This window comes from Dromiciops gliroides, chromosome 5, assembly GCF_019393635.1.
Source record: "Dromiciops gliroides isolate mDroGli1 chromosome 5, mDroGli1.pri, whole genome shotgun sequence".
NCBI classification, from domain to species: domain Eukaryota; kingdom Metazoa; phylum Chordata; class Mammalia; order Microbiotheria; family Microbiotheriidae; genus Dromiciops; species Dromiciops gliroides.
In genome coordinates this window covers 273,108,294-273,130,389 of record NC_057865.1, presented here as the reverse complement: position 1 = coordinate 273,130,389, position 22,096 = coordinate 273,108,294, and the positions used below count along the sequence as shown (strand labels likewise).

Sequence of the window (22,096 nt, the reverse complement as noted above, 5' to 3'; positions counted from 1 at the left end):
ACTACTCCTTGGGGCCAGCCTTTCACACAGTTGCAAATCTACAGAATTGTGCTTTCTGTTGTTCTTCTCCTTGGCAAGGATAGTCTGAGGTGTTTTGCTGGCTGCCTTGCTGAAATCCACGTGTGTGATGGCTACCCTTGACTTACTAGTTTGATAACTGTCAGGAAGGAAATGAGGTTAGTCAGGTATTGCTTGTTCTGAATGATAATAATAGAAACTAGCATTTATATAATTCTTGTGCGATATTTACTTCCTTTTCTAGGTATCTATCAACAGAGATTTTAATCCTCTGTTGTAATATGTTCCTTGAGTACACTCGTGTATTCTTCTAGTCATATGTGAGCCCCTTATGGGGGACAGGGAGTGTTGGGCCTTTGTCTTTGTGTCCTTAGCACTGGGTACAGTTCCCTTCATATAGAGGGCCCTTGATTGCCGCTTGTTGAATGATGATTGTTGTTACATATTCTATAAAATGTTACTTTGGTGTTAGCAGCTGGGCTTTGTTCCAAGATCTCCTGTAAGTGTTCTTTCTAGTAGTTGATGTTTAGCAGGGATTCGATTTAGTTTAATTAGACTTATTTAGATGAAGAAACTCAAGATTTTTATGATTTCTGTATGAGATAAACAGTGCTGATGAGATCAAATGAAATCAGGTTCCTGTTTCAGCCAGCACTTGGGTTGAACGACCAAATGTTAGGCACAAATGTGGTATGCCAAGAGATACTTAAAGCTGATCATTCTTAGTCCTTTTCATAGACACAAAACACTTCTGGGTCGAGCATTATAGATGCTATTAACATCATTATAGATGATATAGATATTATAGATGTTTGGGGAATATTATTGTACATACTTGATACATGTTGGTTTAGAGGATCGTAATAGCTAGCATTTAATAGTAATAGCTAATTCTGGGAGGTTGGTGCTATTATTTTCTTCTTTTTACAGATGAAGAAATTGAAGCAGATTGGGGTTAAATGACTTGCATGTGGTTTGACAGTAAGTTTATGAACTAGGATTTGAACTTCAGTCTCCCTGACTTCAGGTCCAGTGCTTTATCCAATGTGCCACATAGCTTTATATTGTGTAGAGAGGTAGATGTGGTTTAGACATTTTGAGCTTTTTGTGTAATGCGTTGGCTTTCAAGAAGATGAATTCTGGAACCTGAGTTGGACCTGAAAAAAATTAACTGAAGAAAAATTTGTTCTGAAGATGATTCAGCTAATTCCCTGTGGTGATATATGTTGCAACCCATCTAAGTCTGCTCACCCCGGACCATTCTGCTCAGGTCTTCCCATTGCAAGGAGTCTCTTCAACATGTCTGGGACCTTCTTTGACAGTGTGAGGATAACAGTAGAGCATCTGGCCTGTTTTTTGTTTTGTTTTGTTTTCCCTTGATAACACAATTTTGAAAACACTTGATGACTCATTCTCAAGATAGGAAAAACATAATTGCCCAGATATTAGCAGCTACTGACCTAAATGCATGCTTTCTTCATAAATTTTTTGAAAAGTAAGTGCATATACCAAGCATATTCTTGAAGAAAACTAAAGTTAATAAGTAGGTGTTTTCAGGTGATTGACCGTATCTTTCCTCTCTATTGAGGTGATGCATAATCATCAAGTATGGTTCAGTGCTGTGGAAGATGTCTTACGTCAGTTCCAAAACAAAGGAGGATTTCTATTGCTAACAAGGTTCCACAAGTGTTCTTGTTGGCAAATGACATAATATAATAGTTTCAAGCCTTTCAATACCATACAGTCTCTTTGACAGAACTTAGAGAGATGTGAGAATGATTGAACTAGTCATCCATGTTGGAAAAGCAAAGCAGGTTAACATGTATATCACCTAAATTATGGCACGTGGCCATCATTGATCCAGTAGTGCAAGTATCTTGGAGAAGCATTACACCTGGATAAGGAATGGTGCCTGGCATTGAGGAGGTTTGAATACTTTTTGGAAACTGGGTGTTGTTTCACTTGAGCCCAAATTTCATGCTTCTGCCAGAGTCCTGTCCTACTGATCTCTTATTTTTACATTGTCTGCATTTCTTAAATATACAACTCCTTCTCAGGGAGACATCTTTTATAAAGAAGAATTAAGAAGAGAAAAAAAGATGGCTCAGTGAGACTGATTGGCAAAAGACAGTCCCTGTCCTGAAAGAACTTACAATCTAATGGGAGAGGCAACATGCAAACATATGTACAAAGCAAACTATATACAGGATGAATAGGAAATAATTAAAAGATGGAAAACACTGGAATTAGGAGGGGTTGGGGAAAGTTTCCTGTAGAAGGTAGGGCTTTAGTTGGGAGTTAAAAGAAGCCGGAGGTCAGTAGTCAGTATGGAGTTTATTGAGTTGGAGGCTGACATGGTCAGACTTGAGCTTTAGGAAAATCACTTTAGTGACTGAGTAGAGGACAGACTGGTGTAGGGAAAAACTGGAGACTGACAGACCCACCTGCAGTCTGTTGCTGTGGTCCAGGGGTGCCTGGAGCTGAGGGGGGGAGGTGTATCAAAAGCAGATGCTGAGAAGAGGGCAGCAACGGTAAGGAAGGAGCATCACCAGGAAAGTTGGAGGGAGCCCATGATAGACAGTGAGGGTCCTGCCACAAATGCCCACTGAGATCCATCAGGTGTCCTTTGAGGAGAACTTTGGCTATTTGGTGTTCTACTTCATTTGGCAGAAAATAACACTTAAGACTTTGGTACTTCTACTTATCTGCCTTCAGACAGGATGTGCTTTGGTACATTCTCACTTAAGGGTTGGTACTGGCTGAAAAGGCATCGAGCATGTGATTTGTAATGTATAAAAGAAATCGTGCATGTCTGATGCAGCACTTCCCACTACTCATATTAAATGTTGTGGCAGTACTTAGTGGTGAAATGAATCCCCTCCTAAGGAACTTTCATGGGGATGGTGTCTCCTCAGTACTGTCCGTTTTGGCCCTGGCTGATATTGTGCTAAATCACCCTGTGACTAGAGAGCCCTCAGACAATCATTTACAGAAGTACGCTTTTGGAAGAACACAAAACAAAGGTGTAATAGAAATATGTTTCCATGTCATGTTTTTGGGAAGCTTATATTTGAGCATCACAGGATGGGAGAATTTGACTCTTTGTTTTTGTTTTCTTAAATATGACGAAGACAGCTGTAATTTATCTGTCCATGTCAGTGCATCTGTACTGGTCTCTGTTGTTATTTCTTCATTGTTTTTAACTTTGAGGAAGAGCCCTCTAAGCACATTTGCCTATTTGATTAGTATTTAGTTTTAGTTTTGTCGACAACTGGATCATGTTTGAGGGTGCTTGAACTTCAGTTTCTTAAATCAGTCATCAGAATAAGGCTTGGAATTTTTTTAGTGTTATTATATAGGATGTTCCAAAAGCCTTTGTGCGGCCCTATAGCTTCAAACTTCATTTTTTCCTGACAATTCATAATTGAGGCACATCTGGCTGCAGTTTGTCTTTGGCCTCTAGGAGGGCAAGAGCATCTGTTAAGCAGATTAAAAGTGTAAATGGTGTCTGGAAGAATATTGAAATGGGAGAGCACATTTTCCAAGCTACTTTAGCAACACTGATGAACATACAGTAGTGTATTCATTAAAGCCTGTCTTGAAGAGTCCCTCCTTGCCAGCACTTCTGGTTGTGCTTGTATGAAGGTGTCCCACAGCCTTGACAGCTTTTTCTGCCTCTTGCTCCCTAGTGCCTGTCACTCACAGGTCTGTCTCCTCAGCTGTCTGAAGACACGAAACAGTAGGATTTTACCTTGCAGTGACCCACGTTGTGCCTACAAAGAGAAACTTCTTGTACCTAGAAGTAATAAAATGCCTTTTTTAAAAAAAATGATAATGAGGGCACAGTCTTCTTGTGTTCTATATTTGGTGGAGCTCTTTGGGAAGCACAGTTTTTCATCAGGATGTCAGGAGACTCTTGTGGTACCCAGACAGTAAAATGCAGAAAAGGAAGGTCTTTCAGCATTTTACTGACAATTTTGCAGCTTACAAACAGAAAAGTGATAGCCATGCTTTCTCAAGGGCCACGGACATTGTCAGAAGAATAGTTGTCTGACTCGTTACTGTTCTGAGGGTGCCATGAACATCTTTTAGTCCTTTGTTAGATTGTAATTCTAATTAGGCTTGTCCAACTTGAAATGCAGCCTCATTCAGCCAGAGCCTCATCTTCATTGAAGAGAGCAGAGTCAGAAGTGGCAATCAGAAGTGGTCTAAGTCAGGTCTTGGCTTCTTGCTGACAGCTGTGTGAAGTTCATTGTTCTCTGGCATTTGAATATATCAGAGTTGAACATACTTGCAGGGGGGAGTCTAATTTGAATGTAACTAAGCAATATTTAAGTGCTCTAATGCTGATTTTGAAGCTAGATCTTAACATTTTCTTAGCACGTCAGGGGAGATAGATTGTAGAGTACACATATATTGATTTAGTGTTTTCAAGAGTGGGAGACTGCTATTTTTATTTCTTCCTTCAGTGTAGTTCAGAGGCTGGAATCATCCCGTTCTCTCCTTATTTTCTTTTACAAAGAAATGATTGTAGAGTTAGAGGTAAGAGAAATATGTAGGCCAAAAGATATGGTTGTTTAAAGGGTACAGAAACAGTTTGGTTTTTTTTTTTTTGCAAGCAATGGGGGTTAAGTGACTTGCCCAGGGTCACACAGCTAGTAAGTGTCAAGTGTCTGAGGCTGGATTTGAACTCACGTCCTCCTGAATCCAGGGCCGGTACTTTATCCACTGTGCCACCTAGCTGCCCCCCAGAAACACTTTAAAAAGAGCGAAGTATATGTTTTTATTGAGGAGCGGGGATAAAGATCTGTTTTGGTTAAATAATACTTATATCATTGCCCTAAGCTTCCTTATCTTACATATTTTAAAAGTGAATTTGGCTTGTATTGCCTTTCCTGAATGCTGTAATTGAACTTATTATGAAGTTAGATCTTTTTAAGCCCTTGTGGAAAAGGGTGTCAAAACCTAGGTCAGAGTTGCCCCCTTGTTTCTGACCCTTTATTACTTCAGTGTCTTAGCCTTTGGGGGGGGGAGGGGAAGAGAGGGAAGGAATATTTTTTAAGTTTAATATTAAGAAGTTATATGGGGGGAAGCTAGGTGGCACAGTGGATAGAGCATTGGCCCTGGAGTCAGGAGTACCTGAATTCAAATCCAGCCTCAGACACTTAACACTTACTAGCTGTGTGACCCTGGGCAAGTCACTTAACCCCAATTGCCTCACCAAAAAAAATAAAAAGAAGTTATATAGGAATCAAACTCACTGAGCAGTACATAACCATGAGTAAATTACTTTTCCAATGTAACATCAAAGGGAATTCTGAAGGAATGACAATGTGGTGAAGTTGGAAAGAGCTGGTTAAGAGCCAGACAGCTTAGCTGTGAGTCCTGCTGTTCAGTATTGTGACTTTTGGATGCATTTCTGAGCCCCGAGTGTCTTTATTTTAAAATGAAGAGAGTAAGCCAGATGCCATTGAAGAGAAGGTCCTTCCCACTGCTAACACTCTATCCTCGCAGGTTCTTCATCTCTTTACCAAGTATTCGAAGTAGGTAGAATTACAGGTAGTTTGGCTTAGTCTAGACTTTGCAGAGTTCTCCATCATTTGACTTGCGCCAGTAGAATAATTTTACTTCATTACAAAGGTAATAGGAGAATAAACTCGAAGCCTGTGGTAATATTTTCCACAGTTCATTTATTTATCTACCTCAGATGATAATACTGGGCTTAGAAGAGAAATGTAAAATCAAGAGTCATGGAAAGACCCCAGAATTTCAGAGAATTTGAGAGGGAATTTTCCAGATGGGCCTCAAAGGAAAAGTTTTCAATTTTCCCCCTTAGAATTAGCCCCAATAACATGAGTCATTTCTGCAGTGCTATTAAACAATCTACATTTTTCAGTTCTTCTTATTAAGTAATGTTTGTTAAGTACTTGCTTGTGCTTAATTAGTAATGCTCTTCTCTCATAATAGTCAAATCCTTGCTATAGAAAAGAAAAAAGGAATGTTACTTGTTATGTCTTTGAGTCACTGTGTGACTTGCTGAGGTCTCCCATTGTTTAGAGAGGCCCTAAGCAAGCAAACCATTGTCTACTGAATGAAATCCAAGTAATGGGTTTTCCTGTCTATCCCTAGTATGCCTTCCTAGCCTAACTGCTCTGCCTCTTCCCTTTATGAGCACACTGCTGGGACCTTTTCCTTAAATGTGCCCTGAGCTTTCCTCTTTCTCCCCCCCCCCCCCTTTTTTTTTGACTTATCTTGTTCCTAATCTGCCAGAAATGCCCTCCATTCCCCCTTCACTTTTCCCCAATCCTTTAAGTCCCAGCTCAGATATTAGCACTATCTTTGGTAGAGCATCCTTTCCTTTCTCTGAACTATCCCTATGGGATAGAGTTTCTATATGGAGAGAATGAGATTGATTACATGACATATTTTTATCTGTGCCCCCTTTTAATCCACTTCCCATGGTCTAGAAGCCAGGAGTGCGCTAAGAAACCTTTAACAACCAACTCCCAGAGAAAATGCACTTCTCAGCAGATGGACATTTTGACCTCTTGATTGCTCTCTTGGATAGATAACCAAATCAACCATTTTATATTAGAATCTGCATGGCTTCAGAATTTGACCCCATAAACATGTATTTGTTATGCTCGCTAGTTTTCATCTGCTTTGTAGAATGGAGCAGTGACTTAGAACTTCCTGGTGATGAATATGAGGGCTTCTTCTGACTTTTGAGGAAGGATGACTTTAAAAGTTGCAGCTGGAGAGGGTTCATGAACTACCTAAGTTTCAAAAGACGAGAAAAGAAAAGCATCTATTATTAATGTTATAAATTAAATGTGCAGGATTCAGTAACACTGGTTTATTGATGCTGGGCAAAGAGCCTTTAACAAACCCCATCTCATTCTGGCTCTCCTTCCCAACACCACACTGCCTGGTCATTTGTAAAAGGTCTATTAGAGAAGATGTCTATTGCTGACATGTCACCTTTTAAATCTTCTTTTAACAATCACCAACCTCTTATTTACTTTCTTCCTCTTTCCTGTGGGTCATATGTCAATGATGAAGAAAAGAGACTGCCTTTATTTTTTTTTCAACTTTATTTGTAAATCTGCAGGTGTTAGAACAATTTTTTTTTTAAATGAGGCAATTGGGGTTAAGCGACTTGCCCAGGGTCACACAGCTAGTAAGTGTTAAGTGTCTGAGGCCGGATTTGAATTCAGGTACTCCTGAATCCAGGGTCGGTGCTCTATCCACTGCACCATTTAGCTGCCCCGTTAGAACAATTTTTGAGAATTACCTGGGGAGTTAGGTCATTATATAATCCAGGAGAGAAGAAATTCCAGAGAGTTCAAGGTTGATATAGGAAACCTAGAAAGAACTTTAGGGCAGGGCAGAGGAGCAGTCAGACAGGTAGGAAGAGAGAACATGTTAGTTAGAAACTAGCCTTCTCATTAAAGAAAACCTGGAGAGGACAAGACAGCATTCCGGAGGGAGAGGACCAAAGGGAGGCAGCGGCGGCGAATGATGCACAGAAGTCAGAAAGGATGAGAATGGTTTGTTTGTTCTGTAAGGTCTCTGAGAAAATAAATTCATTCATTCCTATACCGTTTCTCTGAAGACATGATTTTTGACCAAAATGGAGACACCCTCTTTCACACTCCCTCCTAATCCATGTTTTTCCTTTTTGTAGTAGAAAAATCAGTCTCAGGTAGGAGAACCTGAAGGAGTGAAGATTTGTTAGGAATAAAATGGTGTAGTTTAAGTTTTATTCTGCCATTATTTTGTATGGTTATGTTGAAAATGCCTTGATTTTTTTTAAGTACCCATTTGTTGTTACTGTATTTATAATTGTTGGCATAAGAGTGCTGGGGTGTTGCATTTCTATCATTGTTTAAGAATTGAGAGGAAGATAATATTAAAATCACACAGAAACCATTGAATGTCAATAGGTTATTAGCACAGCACGTTACTTTCAAATAGGCCATATTCAAAGCTAAAACTGTTCCAGTAAAATATTATAAAGAGTTTCAAAAATGTACCTTTTAAGACTTACCAGAAGAGCCAAACAGCAATAAAGTCTGCCAGTACAAAAAGTATTAAATAAGTTATGCTTCATTGTCCAACTGAGTAAACATCTTTTCTTTCAAATAGCATTTTCTAAACATCTCTGAATGAATTTCTACAGCTTTTTTTCTGGAATTATTAAAATGGAGGAAACATGTCACTATAGTAAGGGGCTTTACTGTAACTTCTTATGTTGAAGAATTTAGGACAAAATAGATTGATCTGAGGCCTTGTCCCAAACAGAGGGCCACCTCTTCTCCCTTCAGCCTCCTTCTCTTTCCGGATAATCTTCTGATGCAAAGGCTAGTTGACGAGTGGGAATAGGAAGTGAAGTCATTAACTAAGCAGGGGTAGGACCACCTCTCTTGTGGAAGGGGCCTCCAGGCCTCCTGTCAGCTGTCTTGGTAGGGACTGGTAAGGCAACATCCTGAAAGGAAAAGCCTTGGATTCAGAGTGTGAGGCCCTAAGGTTGAATCCTGGCTCTTCTTTTTCCTACCTGAGTGACCTTGCAAGTCACTTTACTTGGGTGGCCCATAGTTTTCTTCCCCTGCAGAAGGAGTTGCATTAGATAATCTCTAAGACTTCTTTCAGCCCTATCTCTGATCTTATCGCTTCCCTGTTCAAAAAATGTCAGTAGCTCTTATTTCCCAAGGAAGGTGCAGACCACCCTAATTGGCCTGCAGTTCCAGGTGCCTAAACCCCTTCTCCAGGGCTAGTGCTCTTTCAGTTTTGCCTGTACTTTCTCCCCTTCAGGTACCCCGTATTCTATGCAGTATTGTCCCCTCTTATTGTCCTGTCTTAAGTAATGATTTCCCTCATGCCTGCGTTGAATTCTGTCATGTTTCCATCACTTGAAATCCTTTCTTTCCTTCAAGATGCCACCTACTATAAAAAGCTTCTTATGATTTCCCCAGCTGTAAGTCCTCTCTTCTTCCTTGTCCTGAACTTCCGATGAACTTTCTAATTTTTAAAATTATTTGCTTACCTGTATTATCTGTCTACCTTCCCCTCCCTGCTCCCCCATTGTAAACTCCTTGAGGTCAGAGGTGATCTCTACCTGATTTCATACTTGAATTCTCAGCAATATCCTGCGCACAGTGTGTGTTTAATAAATGTTTTATGAAATCTAAATGTTCTTTACTTCCAGGGAGCTTGTAATCTATTTGGAGGGAAGAAACATGTATTTTAAAATTAGAGAAAATCAAGGATTATTGGATAGGAAAGATTAATGCGGATTGTAGTTTTTGAGGAAGACTTGATGGACAAAATAGAATTGGAATTGGGCCTTGATGGGGGGTAGGTGTGGATTGGAATAAAATACCTACTCTGTGCATATGATGGACAAAGGCACAGATTAGTCAAGATGGTTTGTATAGCGGACAGTAACGAAATACCCTAAAGGGGAAGATTTGTTCCTAGACATTTACTAGTCCCCTTCTCTGTGCCAGGCACTGTGCCAAATTCTGGGGGTACAAAGAAAGACAAAAAAACCAAGCCAAACCAACACACTCCCTGCTCCCTAGGAGGCCACACTGTGTGTATTGAATACAAGAGATAAAGTTGGAACAGGTCAGTGGGAAGAGAGGTGCATTAGGAAAGGCTTTGAATGCCAGGCCAAGGAATTTGGACTTGATCCTCTTCCTAAGATCACTCTTTCTATCAGGGGCACAGCCCTCCTCCCACCCACTCAGGCTGGCAGCCTGAGTGCCACCTGACTCCTGAGTGTTCTCACATCAAGTACCAAACCCTACAGGTTCTGTCTCCACAGCGTCTCTCGCTGTCTGAGAGCACAGGGGGACACCACTCATCAGCTGTGTGACCTCTGGCGAGTCACGGAACCTCTCTGGGCCTTGGTTTGGCCATTCATAAAATGGGGGAATTGGTCTCAATGGCCAATGCTTGGCACAGAGGAAGAGCTCAGTGCGTGTCTTTCATTCATGTGTCAGCGATTCCCTTCCACTGGCTCCTTTCTGATCTTGTGATCCCTTCTGTTCCCTCAGGGGCCACATCCTAGTGCCAGGCCCTCAGCATTTCCCTCCTAGACCACCGCAGCAGCCTTGTTGCTGTCTCTCTGTTTCTCCTTCACTTCTTCGTCCACAAAGTTACCAAGTTGATCTGCCTCCAGCATCTCACATCGTGGCCCTGCCTTGCCGGCTCCAAGGTCTCCCTGGGGACCAGCCTTTCCCATTGGCATTTGAACCCCTTTACCATCCTTCTCCAGCCCACTTTTTCAAGCTTACCACAACACATGACGGCTCCACAGTCTGTGTTCCCGTCAAACCTGCACACTCATGCTCAGTCCTTGCACACCACATTCCATTTCCTGCCCCCATAGCTTTGCAGACAGGCTGACTGTCATGCCTGGAATGCCCTCCCTCAGCACTGCAGCCTTTTAACCTCCAGCTTCCTTCAGAACTCCGCTCTGCTGCTCCTCCTCGCCAGAGGCAAGAAAATGACTTCATTTTGTACTTATGTACATATGCTATAACAGAAGGTGAGTTCCTCAAAGGCCTGTTTCATTTTGTCACTATGTTGGGGCAGTAGTCGAGAGACCTTGGGTCAGTCCCTTAACCTCTCTAAGCCTCAGTCTCCTCATCTGAAAAATTGGACTAGATGTTTCCTTTGGTCCCCTTTGAATTTGGTGTTTCTGTGTGTGTTTATGTGTTCAGTTCTCCTTTGTCCATTTAACATCAGTCATGTTCATCTAATGCCCACTCCCCTACCCTTTGCCCTGTTTTATGTTTTTTCTCTTAGGTTCTCCATCCCTTCTTCCTCCTTTCTATACCACTACATTCCATTTACCTTTTTTTTTTCTTTTGCAGGGCAATGAGGGTTAAGTGACTTGCCCAGGGCCACACAGCTAGTAAGTGTCGAGTGTCTGAGGCCAGATTTGAACTCAGGTACTCCTGAATCCAGGGCCAGTGCTTTATCCATTGCACCACCTAGCTGCCCCTTCATTTACTTTCACCACCCCTCATTCCTTTGCCTTCTTCAAGGCTTCAGAATGGAATCTGTCTCCTCCCAAGTCCTTGCTTTTTCTTTTTTAACTCCCCCAATACCCTTTAAGAATTGTAAGGCTCTGACTGCATGTCTCTTTTCCCCCCATTAAAATGTTAGCACTACATCATTGTACCGCTCCTTCCACTTAACCAAATAAATCTGCTTTACAAAGTTTCTCTGGACTCTGTTGTTTGTATTGGGCTCTTAATCTTGTCCTCAGAAATCCCTCTAAGGCCTCCATTTCATTTAAGGCCTGTTTGTCCTCCCTGGAGAGAATTCTCCTTTGTTTCCCAGAGCTACTCTCTCCTGCCTTTTGGAATTTCATGTCCCATGTAGGAACTTCACGGATTGTGGGATCCCGCCTCAACAGCTTCTCTCTGGAGGCTGGTTGTGACGTTTGTGGGACTTGGCCTTTCATCGGGGTTTCTCTCAGGGTCTTATGGACAGATTCTTAATGTCTTCACTTTACCCTGAAGTTCTAATACCTCTAGGCAGGCCTTTTAAAAAATTAAATGATTCTTGAAATAGTGTTGGATTTCTTTTTGTTTGTTTTGTTTTTTAATTTCTTTTTAAAAATCATGATTTTCGAGGAGCCCATTGCTTCTTAAATGGTCTTTCAACCTATTTTCCAGGTCAGTTTTTGATTTGAGGTATCTTATATTGTTTAATGTCTTTTTTCCCCTTGTCCCTTGTTTTTGTTGTAATTTTTTTCTTGCACTTTGCCCCTGACACACCCTCTCCAAAGTCCTTAGAGTCAGGACCACCTGAGCTCCAGTGCTGTTTTTGGCACAGCGTGGCTGTGTGACCTTGGCAAATCACTGCACCTGTGTGCCCAGGATGTAGCTCTTAGTTACTTGAGGAGAAGGTGGATTGGCCCTAAAACCATAAATCTCTCATGCTTTATTTTGGTTACCAGTGCTTTCTTATCTTTCATGGTTAATATTCATGGCCATACTGCTGGAGTTGTCTCTCATACTCCTCCAGGTTATTGCCTTTCATTTTCCATGTGACCTATCAAATATCAGGAAAGATGTAATACAGAATACACTGCAGGCAAAGAGTGCTTACTGTTGGACTTTTACTCCTGTTCTGAGGTATGTCACTCTCTGTTTAAGCCTCCAGTGAAAGACTCATTTAACATTTGACCTCCTACAGTTAGCTAAGTTGATATGTTTATCTAATGTGTATGATAAACATTTGAACTTTGGTTTTGTTTTTGTAATTTTATTTAATAAACAGAAATTGATTTTTTTTTCTTCCTCCAACCCTCCTTGCCTCTCCTAACCACCACTGGGGAGAAAAATGAAAAATGAAACTCTTTGAATAAAATACGAAGCATTTGAATTTAGAGGATCCTAGGCCTTAGAACTGGCAGAGACCTTATGCTTGTGTTGCCTTTGAAGCCCCAAGAATTTAAGTGACTTTCCCACCTCTGGTTTCCCAAGTAGGCAGTAGGAGAGGCTGGTTTAGAAGAAAGAAGCCCTCATTCCAAATATACTTATCTTTTCTTTAGTTTACATTTCCCCTGACTTTTGAAGCCCTCAACATTTTTAGATCACAGACTCAGAAAAGCCATCTTGTTTTGTGTTTCTAGAATTAGAATCAAGCTTTTAAAAAAATTTATTTTAAGTGATAAACTCAGTTAAATGGTGTGTGGCTTTAGTTTGTGCAAATCCTGTTACATATTCAACAACTTTTTTTTTTTTTTAATGGAACTAAGGTTAGTAGAACCAGGGAGGGTATGAGATTGGGTTAGTTGGTGTGCCCTGTTTGAACAGAGAACCATTCTCTTGTGGTTTTAGACTTGTTGGGCTTGGCCTTCATTCTCATTCCTGGATTTTCCAAGGGACGATTTCTGAAATAAATCCTGAATTGAATGCTACTTCTTAACACTTGAACTCAAATGAAAAGTTTCGTTGAAGTGATGAAGGCAAAATTAAGGTACAAATATAGCACCACTAAGTAAGTGTAGTGGAAAAACCCCAAGATATTATTTCCCTTTTTCTCTTAATGCAGCTAAAACATGTTACATCTCAGTAAAGTTAAAAATGCTGTTCTACATGATATTTAAAAAGTGAAATTGAAAGTGCCCTTTCACTTAGGGCTTTTATGTAAGGAACTCTTTGTCCCTCCTTCTCATTACACACATCACCATCTGCCTTTCCACACAGGGCCACAAAAATAAGGTAGAAATCTTACAATTACTAGGTGAGTTTATGGACTAGTCAGATTTTTACTGTCATCTAGTAGACCGTCCCCCCCACCCCCAAAAAGGGAGAATTTTATTTCTTCTCTTTCATCATCACACACAGCCTTCATAACTCCATACAATCTGATTTTTCATTCCCACCATTAGTGCGCCTCTTCTCTCAAAGACTTCTTTGTGATGTGCAGGGTCATTTTCTCTTTAGCTCATTCTCCTAGGTGTGTTTGACCCCGTTGATCACTGGCTCTTTATTTTAGGTTTCTTCTCCTTGTCTTCTATGATATCCTGTCTTGGATTTCCTAATCCTCTTCCTTTTCTTGCTTCATAACTTTGGGTATTCCACAAGGTTCAGTTTTCAGACATTTGTTCATTATATACATTTTGTCCATTTTTCAAACTTTGAACTAGCTTTTTCTTTGTTGGCAGGTCTAAAATTAGTATCTTCAATTCAAAACTTTTATCTTCACTTTTCATGTCCTCATGCCCAAATCAACAATGATAGGCTGCAGACTACCTTTCTATTATCTTTTTTTTTTTCAATTTTTTTTTTAAGTGAGGCAATTGGGGTTAAATGACTCGCCCCAGGTCACACAGCTAGTGGCAAGTGTCTGAGGCTGGATTTGAACTCAGGTACTCCTGACTCCAGGGCTGTTCTCTATCCACTGCACTATCTAGCTGCCCCTCTATTATCTTTTGATTAACTCTTTGCTGTCTTACTTTTTCTAGTTTTTGGAAATGATTCTGCTTTTAATCATATGTTGTCCTGCATGATGCTTTTCAGATGAGTGTATGCTACATCAGCGTTACTTTTGGTTGCCATAGTTCTCTGCTTGGCCAAGAACTTTTGCTGCTTGAGATGTTTCTGACTTAGCGGTGACTGTTCTGTGTAAGTTAAGTTTCTCTTAGAAATAGTGATAGTCAATGTCTTATTTTTGTCCACTTTTCTCTTTTTTTTTTTTTTTTAGGGTGTAGACAAATTGTTTAAATGCTTTTGGAGCTGCCATTCATTTTTATTATCCTTATCTGGCATTGATGTTGACCTTTGCTCTAACCAGTTAAAAGGCTTGATTTCTCACAGTTGTTTCTGAAATAACTGTTATGTTGCAAACTCATTTCCTGTCTGAGAACTTGTCAGATTAGTTTTTGTCACATTGCTCAGCATTTGCCACATCCAGGATATTCCAGCTCCGTTGAAGAAAATAATATTTGTGACATGTAGGCAGAAGGCTTCTAAGAAATCTATAGTCTATAAACTATTCATTTTCTAAACGTTTTCGTCCCAAACTACTTTTTAATATAGGATTCATCTCCCATGTGCCCATGTTACTTGCAGTTTCAAGATATATGTTTAGTTTTGAGGTTCTTTATAAAATTTCTCTACTATTTTTCCCACTCAGTAACAGATGTTGGCATGTAAACCCCAGTTTTATTTATGGTAGCCTAGTTACACGAATCATGGAAACTGTAGGGTGAGATGATTCTTGTTGTCTTTGGGCACATGATGGTTCTAAGATAAATTCCTTTCTTTCTCTCTCTCAGGAGAACTAGTAAGCTGTACCTTTTCTCTACAGTTTGTATCTTTCATTTAATTTGTGGAAAGGATGTCAATATAGATTTGGTTCATTTTCTGGTATTCCAGCTCAGTCTTTGGGCAAAGATTGTGTATTTCAAACACTTCAAAAATCTATATTTTTATCCGTTTGGTTCTTTCCTCCACCACTCTACATCACAATCTCTCCATGTCATAGGGTATGGTGTCCATAAATTCCTTCAGCTAACAGAATTCAGCACGTGGTGGTCAGCATTCTGTGAAGAGCTTTCTTTTAATTAAGTAGATTAGTTCTCTTACCACTGATATTATTAGTCTGCTGGTCTTTCTTCTCAAATACTTTTCCCACTCTAACCCATCTTCCATTGAATAGATATTGTCATATCGATCTTCCTAAATCAAAGGTCTGCCCATGTCACCTCTTCAATTCAGTAAACTCCAGTGGCTCCCTGTTACATCCATAATCACATATAAAATCATCTATTTGGCTTTTAAAACCCTTTACAACCTGTTCCCTTTCTAGTTTTATGCCATTCTCCCCTCTACTTATTCTTCAGTATAGTAACAGGACACTCACAATCTATCCACTATCCCTGTAATTGCTCTTTTTTCATCTCTGCCTCCTTATTTCCATGGGTTCCTTCAAAGTTCCAACTAAAATTCCATCTTCTGCAAGAAGTCCTCCCTGATTCTTCTCAATGCTAGTGCTTTCTCTCTGAAATTCTCTCTCGTTTTCTGTATATATCTTATTTGTACATAGTTGTTTGCATGTTGCCTCTCCCATTGGACTTTGAGGTCCTTGAGAATATGGATTGGATTTTTTTGTGTGTGTTTCTTTGTATCCCTGGTGCATAGCATGGTACCTAGCACAAGTAGGTGCTTCCTTTTTGCTTCTTGACTACACTTGTACTTGCTTGGTAGGGTGTATTCTGCTTGGGAGAATTTGTGCTTCACTTGTGTATCCTTAGAGAATCAAGGGTCAAGCTTGTGTTCATGTCAGAATAAAGAGCTGAAGTAGCATTTTTGTGGATGTTCTCAACGTTATACTTTTGGGGAATCTATCCTAATTGTATGATCTTTTTTAGCTGCTGTGACACAATACTGAGTTTGTGGCTAAGACAGTGCTTTTTCATATAAACTGCTTACTGATTATATCCCCTCCCCTACTCCCACCTTATACAGTTGGCTTTTTTGAGCATAACTGTAGTACTTAAGATATTTTTTATTACATTTCTCTCTCTCTCTCTCTACACACACACACACACACACACACACACACACACACACACACCCCTATTCTTTCCTGTCAAGATTTTCTCTGTGTATGTGTGTTGATTCTGTCATCCATTGTGTTCATTGCCCTAATGTTCTGCTTATTCATGGTTTATCCATCTAAAGTCATTTGTGATTATCATCAGTGTTTTACTTGAGAGTCATTTCCATCCTTGGCCTGTCGCTCCATGTAATGTTTTCACTCCTCTTTATGCCCCCCTTTCCCTCTCCAACATGCTTTGTTTTGCTCTTACCTTAGCAGTACCTGCATATGTCATTTCTTCTTAGACGGAATTACACAAGGGCAGGACTTTGTAGCTCTCTCAGGGCTGAGCGCAGTACTCTGTACACAGTAGGTACTTAACAAATATTTTAAAAGTTTGATTGAATTGAAGATCTTGCTTGGGCCAAGGGGTCCTATGTTTCTTTCTCCGATTTCTTTGAAATCTGTTCTCATAAAGTTTTGACTCTACTAGGCTTGGTACTTCCCATGTTATAAACTAGAAGACGCAGGATACCGTTCTCCCAGGGTTTCATTTCTTCACACATTTATTAAGCAGTCTACTTTCCTGCCATCTTCTTGCCTCTGAGACCAGATACCGTGCCCTGGAGAACCCCCCTCCCTCCAAAGTCTTGATTGGTGGGCAAGTGCCCACTGTAGAATCCAATATAAACTGATCTCTTTGGCATTTAACACAACATCCTTCACAAAGTTGCCCTTAAATCTGCCATTGCAGCATTACCATAGATTATGCCCCCCTTTTATGCATTCTCTACTCCAGCCAAACTGGCCATCTAAATGTTCTTCATACTCCCATAAACATGACTACAATGGCCAAATATGAGGTTACAGGATTCATCCAGTAAGCAGAAACACTTAAAGAAAAAGGAATGAATTTATATGAAAAACTTGTGGCTGAGTTGAAATCAGATGGTCATTTTTATGGTTCTTTTTGTATTGTGTGGTATCCGTCTACATCCAGAGAAAAAGTTTGCATAAAGCCAAATGTATTTATAGAAGATTTAGTTCAAAATGGGCATCCAGTGTCTTTGTGTAGGTGAAAGAAAAAGCACAGGTGATTCATAGCATCTATGTGCATAACTTAATGTACTTTTGTTAAACCTACATTCTCTTTTGTGTTGAATTGGAAGTAAAAAATGAGATTTGTGGAGGGTAGATTGTTTCCCCCCAGAGGTGTTTCCATTTCTTACTTAGAAATATTGCAGTATTTTCTTGGAGGGCTTCGGTTGCCTTTATTTAACAATAATATATCCAAATGAACAAAACTAATTTTATTTATTTGGGAAATAATAGCCAAAGATTATGTTGGGAAAGATAAAAATTATTTTGGCAGGCTGCGTACTAAAGAAATGTGTACTTTGTAGACACATATTTAAAATAACTAGAGACTGATGTTAAACATGACTGAGCATCTTCAGTTGAAGGTTAGCTGTCCACTTACTGTTATAACCAGAATGCATGATTTGGGTAGAGGTAGGGATTCAACTAGATAACTTCAGGACCCCTTCAAAATATCATGAGGATTTTGAAGTCTGACTTTAAGGGAATGCTTAAAGGCAGGTTTACTGATAACAGCCAGAATTGACAACTAACAACTTGACGTTAAAGACAGAAAAAAAAGATTCTCTCTGCTCCCCCTGCCCCAAGACAACTCAAACTAAAATTGCTCAGTATTTTTTTTTGTGTGTGTGTTTTTGTGGGTTTTTTTAGTGAGGCAATTGGGGTTAAGTGACTTACCCAGGGTCACACAGCTAGTAAGTGTTAAGTGTCTCAGGTCGGATTTGAACTCAGGTACTCCTGAATCCAGGGCCGGTGCTCTATCCACTGTGCCACCTAGCTGCCCCTCAGTATTCTGATACCATGTAGTCAAGTGCTCATCAACATCTTCCTCACTGTCATTGGCATCAGCACGAGCTGAATAACAGTCTGATTTCTTGGGCTTCTGTTCTGGCCCTGCCAGTAATTAGCTTACTTGTTATCTTTAGGAAGTTACCTAAACACTCTGGATTTCCATATCTTATTTGCAAGTTGTGCGCTGAAATGAACAGCTTTACCTTTCTGTGATTTTGTTTTGTCATTCACTAGAAAAGGTGAACAAGGTTCATTTTGCTGGATAAAAAAAACAGGGAATTATATATTTTGGAAAGATTCCTATCAAAGATGACTTTAAACACTTTTTTTCTCAGTAAAGAAAGGAAAACAAATATGCTTTAGTCTGTTTTCTGAGTCCATCAGTTCTCTACCTGGAGGTGGATAACATTTTACATCATGATTCCTTTGGAGTTTGATGGATCACTGTATTGATCAGTTACTTAGTCTTTCATAGTTGATTATCTTCATAATATTGCTGTTACTGTGTGCATTCTTCTGGGTTTACTCCCTTCACTTTGTATCACTTCATATAAATCTTCACAGGTTTTTCTGAAGCCATTCCCTTCATAATTCCTTATAGCACACAGTAGCTTCCATCACAATCATATACCATAACTTGTTCAGCCATTTCCCAATTGGTAGGCCTCCCTTCAGTTTCCCATTCTTTGTCACCATGAAATGAATTGCTATAAATGTTTTCATACATATAGGTCCTTTTCCTTTTTCTCTGGCCTATTTAGGATATAGACTTAGTAGCAGTATTGTTGGCCTAAACTGTGGTCACAGTTTTACCACTTTTGTTGTGTAATTCCAAATTGTTCTCCGGAATGCTTGGACTAGTTCACAACTCCACTAACAGTGTTTTAGTATACCTGTTCTTCCCACATCATCTCCAGAATTTGTCATTTTCCTTTTATGTCATCTTAGTCAATCTCACGGGTATAAGGTATCAGAGATTGATTAAACTAAAACAAGTATGGTGTTTAAATGAGTCTCTGAAAAATGCTCTTAGAATATTTTATTCTATAATTATCCATTCAGATCTCTTGGCTCTTCATGTGATCCATGAAAGGGCGTAACAGAATAAATACCAGAATCGATCATCTTTTTTGATGTTTCCATTTCTGGCCAAGGGTCTGGACCGTTGATTCATCCTCCTCAGTTTTGACCTTCTTAGTTGGCCATTTGGGAAGATGTGAAATTCACTCTGTTACTCAGTTCTTTTCTCATTGACTCTTCTTAGCCCTTATACATGACCTTTTGGGGCTTTTCTCAATTCCATTATCTCTTAACAAAATATTGGCACCTCCCTGCCCCAAACTTCTGTTAAACTCTTGAAATTGTCATGTAAACACACCAAAACATTCCACATACTGTGTTTTTTCTGTACTTGATGGATGACTATACACTTCTCTTTTTCATTTTTCACTGTGAGCTAACATTCTGACACTTATTATATCTATAATGATTTTTCTTAAGTGAAAATGTAAACATAGTATCTTATTTAAATAGGATCATTTTATCCCAGTTTCTAAAGATTTCTGATAAATTGATGATTTGGGTAGGGAATGTTTTTCAAATATCCAAGTACTATAACTTATTTTCTATTTTCTTTTTTCTTTTTTAGGCTTTTCCAAGCCAGACTATAAATTGGTAGAATGAAAAAGTTTAAGAGAAGACTATCCCTCACGCTCCGTGGCAGCCAGACCATTGATGAATCGCTTTCTGAGCTGGCTGAACAAATGACTATTGAAGAAAACAGTAGCAAGGATAATGGTAAATATGTTTGGTTTTTTTCCACTTGATTTCTGTGACCAGTCTAGAACAAGAATTTTTAAAGGAGGACAATATTATCATTTTTGAGAGAAGTTAATTGGTTAATATAATTGCTAAAATGAGGAGGCCAAAAGACCCCCATAATAACATTATCTTTAAAGCTCTCGATCTCATCAGGTAGAAAGGCAAGTAAGGGCAATGCTTTTGCAGAATTTGCTCATTTGCAAAACCTTATATTTTGTAAATTGTTCAGTTTCTTCTCTTTTGTTAATAATACTGTTCAGGGCTGTAAGTTTTTGTTGCTGTTCAGTTTTCAGTCATGTCTGAATCCTTGTGACCCCATTTGAGGTTTTCTTGGCAAAGATACTTAAGTATTTTGCTATTTCCTTCTCCAGATCATTTTACAGATGAGGAAACAGAGGCAAACAGGCTTAAGTGACTTGCTCAGGATCACACAGCTAGTAAATGTCTGAAGGCTAGGTTTGAAGTCAGGTCCTCCTGACTCCAGAACCAGCACTTTATCCACTGGGCCACCTTGGCTGCCTGATAGAAGTTTTACCTCTTAGGGAAATTCATAATTGCTGTTTCTGTGATTTGGTCTTTGACCCACTCATTATTAGGAAATCATTTTTTAGTCTCTAGGTCTGCAGTATTCTCTTCATAGATGAGAGGCAACATGATGTGGTCAGTAGAGTGTAGGCCTTGGGAGTGAGGAAATCTGGATTCATATCTGACATTGACCCATTTTAGCTTTTGTAACTCTGGACAAGCCAAGTTACTTAAGTTCTTGGGGCCCATTTTCCTCATCTACAAAATATGAATAATTTTTTTTAAAATTTAGTTTGATTTTTACTTCCAGTTTCAGATTCTCTCCCAGCTTCCTCTTCCCATACACATTGCGAAAGCAAGAAAAGTGAAACTGTTAGAAATACATATGGTCAACAAAACAGCTTCCCATAAAAGCTGCTCCAATGATGTTGATCAGGGTTCTTAAGTCTTTCATAGTTGTTTGTCTTTACAGTATTGTTATTATGGTATCAGTTGTTATTCTGGTTCTGCTTACTTCACTTGGTATCAGTTCAGTTCATACAAGTATTCTCAGATTTTTCTTAAGCTATCTCCTTTTCTTTTTTAACATTTTTCTTTAAAAATCTATTTGTTTTTAAAATTTAAAGAAAAATTTTCCCACGTCATTTCTTATAGCAAGATAGCATTCCATTCCGTGTGTATACTTTAACTTGTTCAGCCACTTCCCAGTTAGTGGAGACCCCTTAGTTTTTAATTCTTTGTCACCAAGAAAAGAGCTGCTATAGATACTTTGGTTCATATGGGTGCTTTTCTTTGATATCTGTGGGTGTAGACCTAGCAGTATCATTGGTTGGGTCAAAGGGTAGGCAACTTTGTGGGTGTATTTTTAATTTGCTTTTTTCCTGTAGTATGAGGAAAGACCAGTTCACAGCTCTACCAACAATGCCTAGTAATGTTAGCTATTCTAAACTAACCCCTCCTGGGCGACCCTATTGTGGTAGATGTTACCATCCTTCCAGTCACTGAAGTTGTTTGAAGTGTCTGAAGTGACATCTGAACCCACATTTTCATGACTCCTCGTCTAACCAACTGTGTCATCACTCTTGTCTACTGAAAGCACATATTCAGGATCCGTAGCATGGCATTGTAGATAGGGCACTGGACTTGGATTGAAATACCTCTGCACACACTTACTGACAAGCCTCTTGGCCTCTAAGTTAGTTTCCTCATCTGAAAAATGGGGTTTTACTGCCTACTTCCTAGGGAGATAAAGGCTCAGAAATAGTGATTTATTTGCACTCAGTTACTTGTAGCTAGTAGGTAACAGAGGCCAAATTTGAACCCATTTATTTTCAACACTATGTCAAGCACTTGATTTGCTATGCCATGAGTAATAAGATGAATTCAAAAGACCATTTGTAGTTAATAGTAAGTACCTTCAATTAGAGAAAGAAAGAGAAAATGGTTAAGTGTCACAGAGAAACTATGAATTCTGGCTTCTCTTTGAAAGATGGAACAGGTTAGAGAGGCATTGAAGGGAGGGAGGGGGAAAGAGATAAAGGAAGAGAAGAAGAGAGGGCACTTTATTTTTTTCCCCTTTTAGAATGAATACAGAACGGGGGCAGCTAGATGGCACAGTGGTTAAAGCGCTGGCCCTGGATTCAGGAGTACCTGAGTTCAAATCTAGCCTTAGACACTTGACACTTACTAGCTGTGTGACCCTGGGCAAGTCACTTAACCCCCATTGCCCCGCAAAAAAAAAAAAAAAGAATGAATACAGAAGACTTTAACT

The 22,096-nt window shown here is 39.5% G+C and overlaps 1 protein-coding gene across 2 annotated transcripts in view; it reads left to right on the top strand.

The window, feature by feature from the left end:
• The window catches only part of CDK17 (cyclin dependent kinase 17), a 146,813-nt gene that overhangs the window by 35,084 nt on the left and 89,633 nt on the right, over positions 1-22,096 (top strand). For both annotated transcript variants that reach the window (XM_043965660.1, XM_043965661.1), the window contains exon 2: positions 19,628-19,776. In XM_043965660.1, coding sequence (XP_043821595.1) covers positions 19,659-19,776 — 118 coding nt within the window. In that variant the 5' untranslated portion in view covers positions 19,628-19,658. The remainder of the gene's footprint in view (positions 1-19,627; positions 19,777-22,096) is intronic.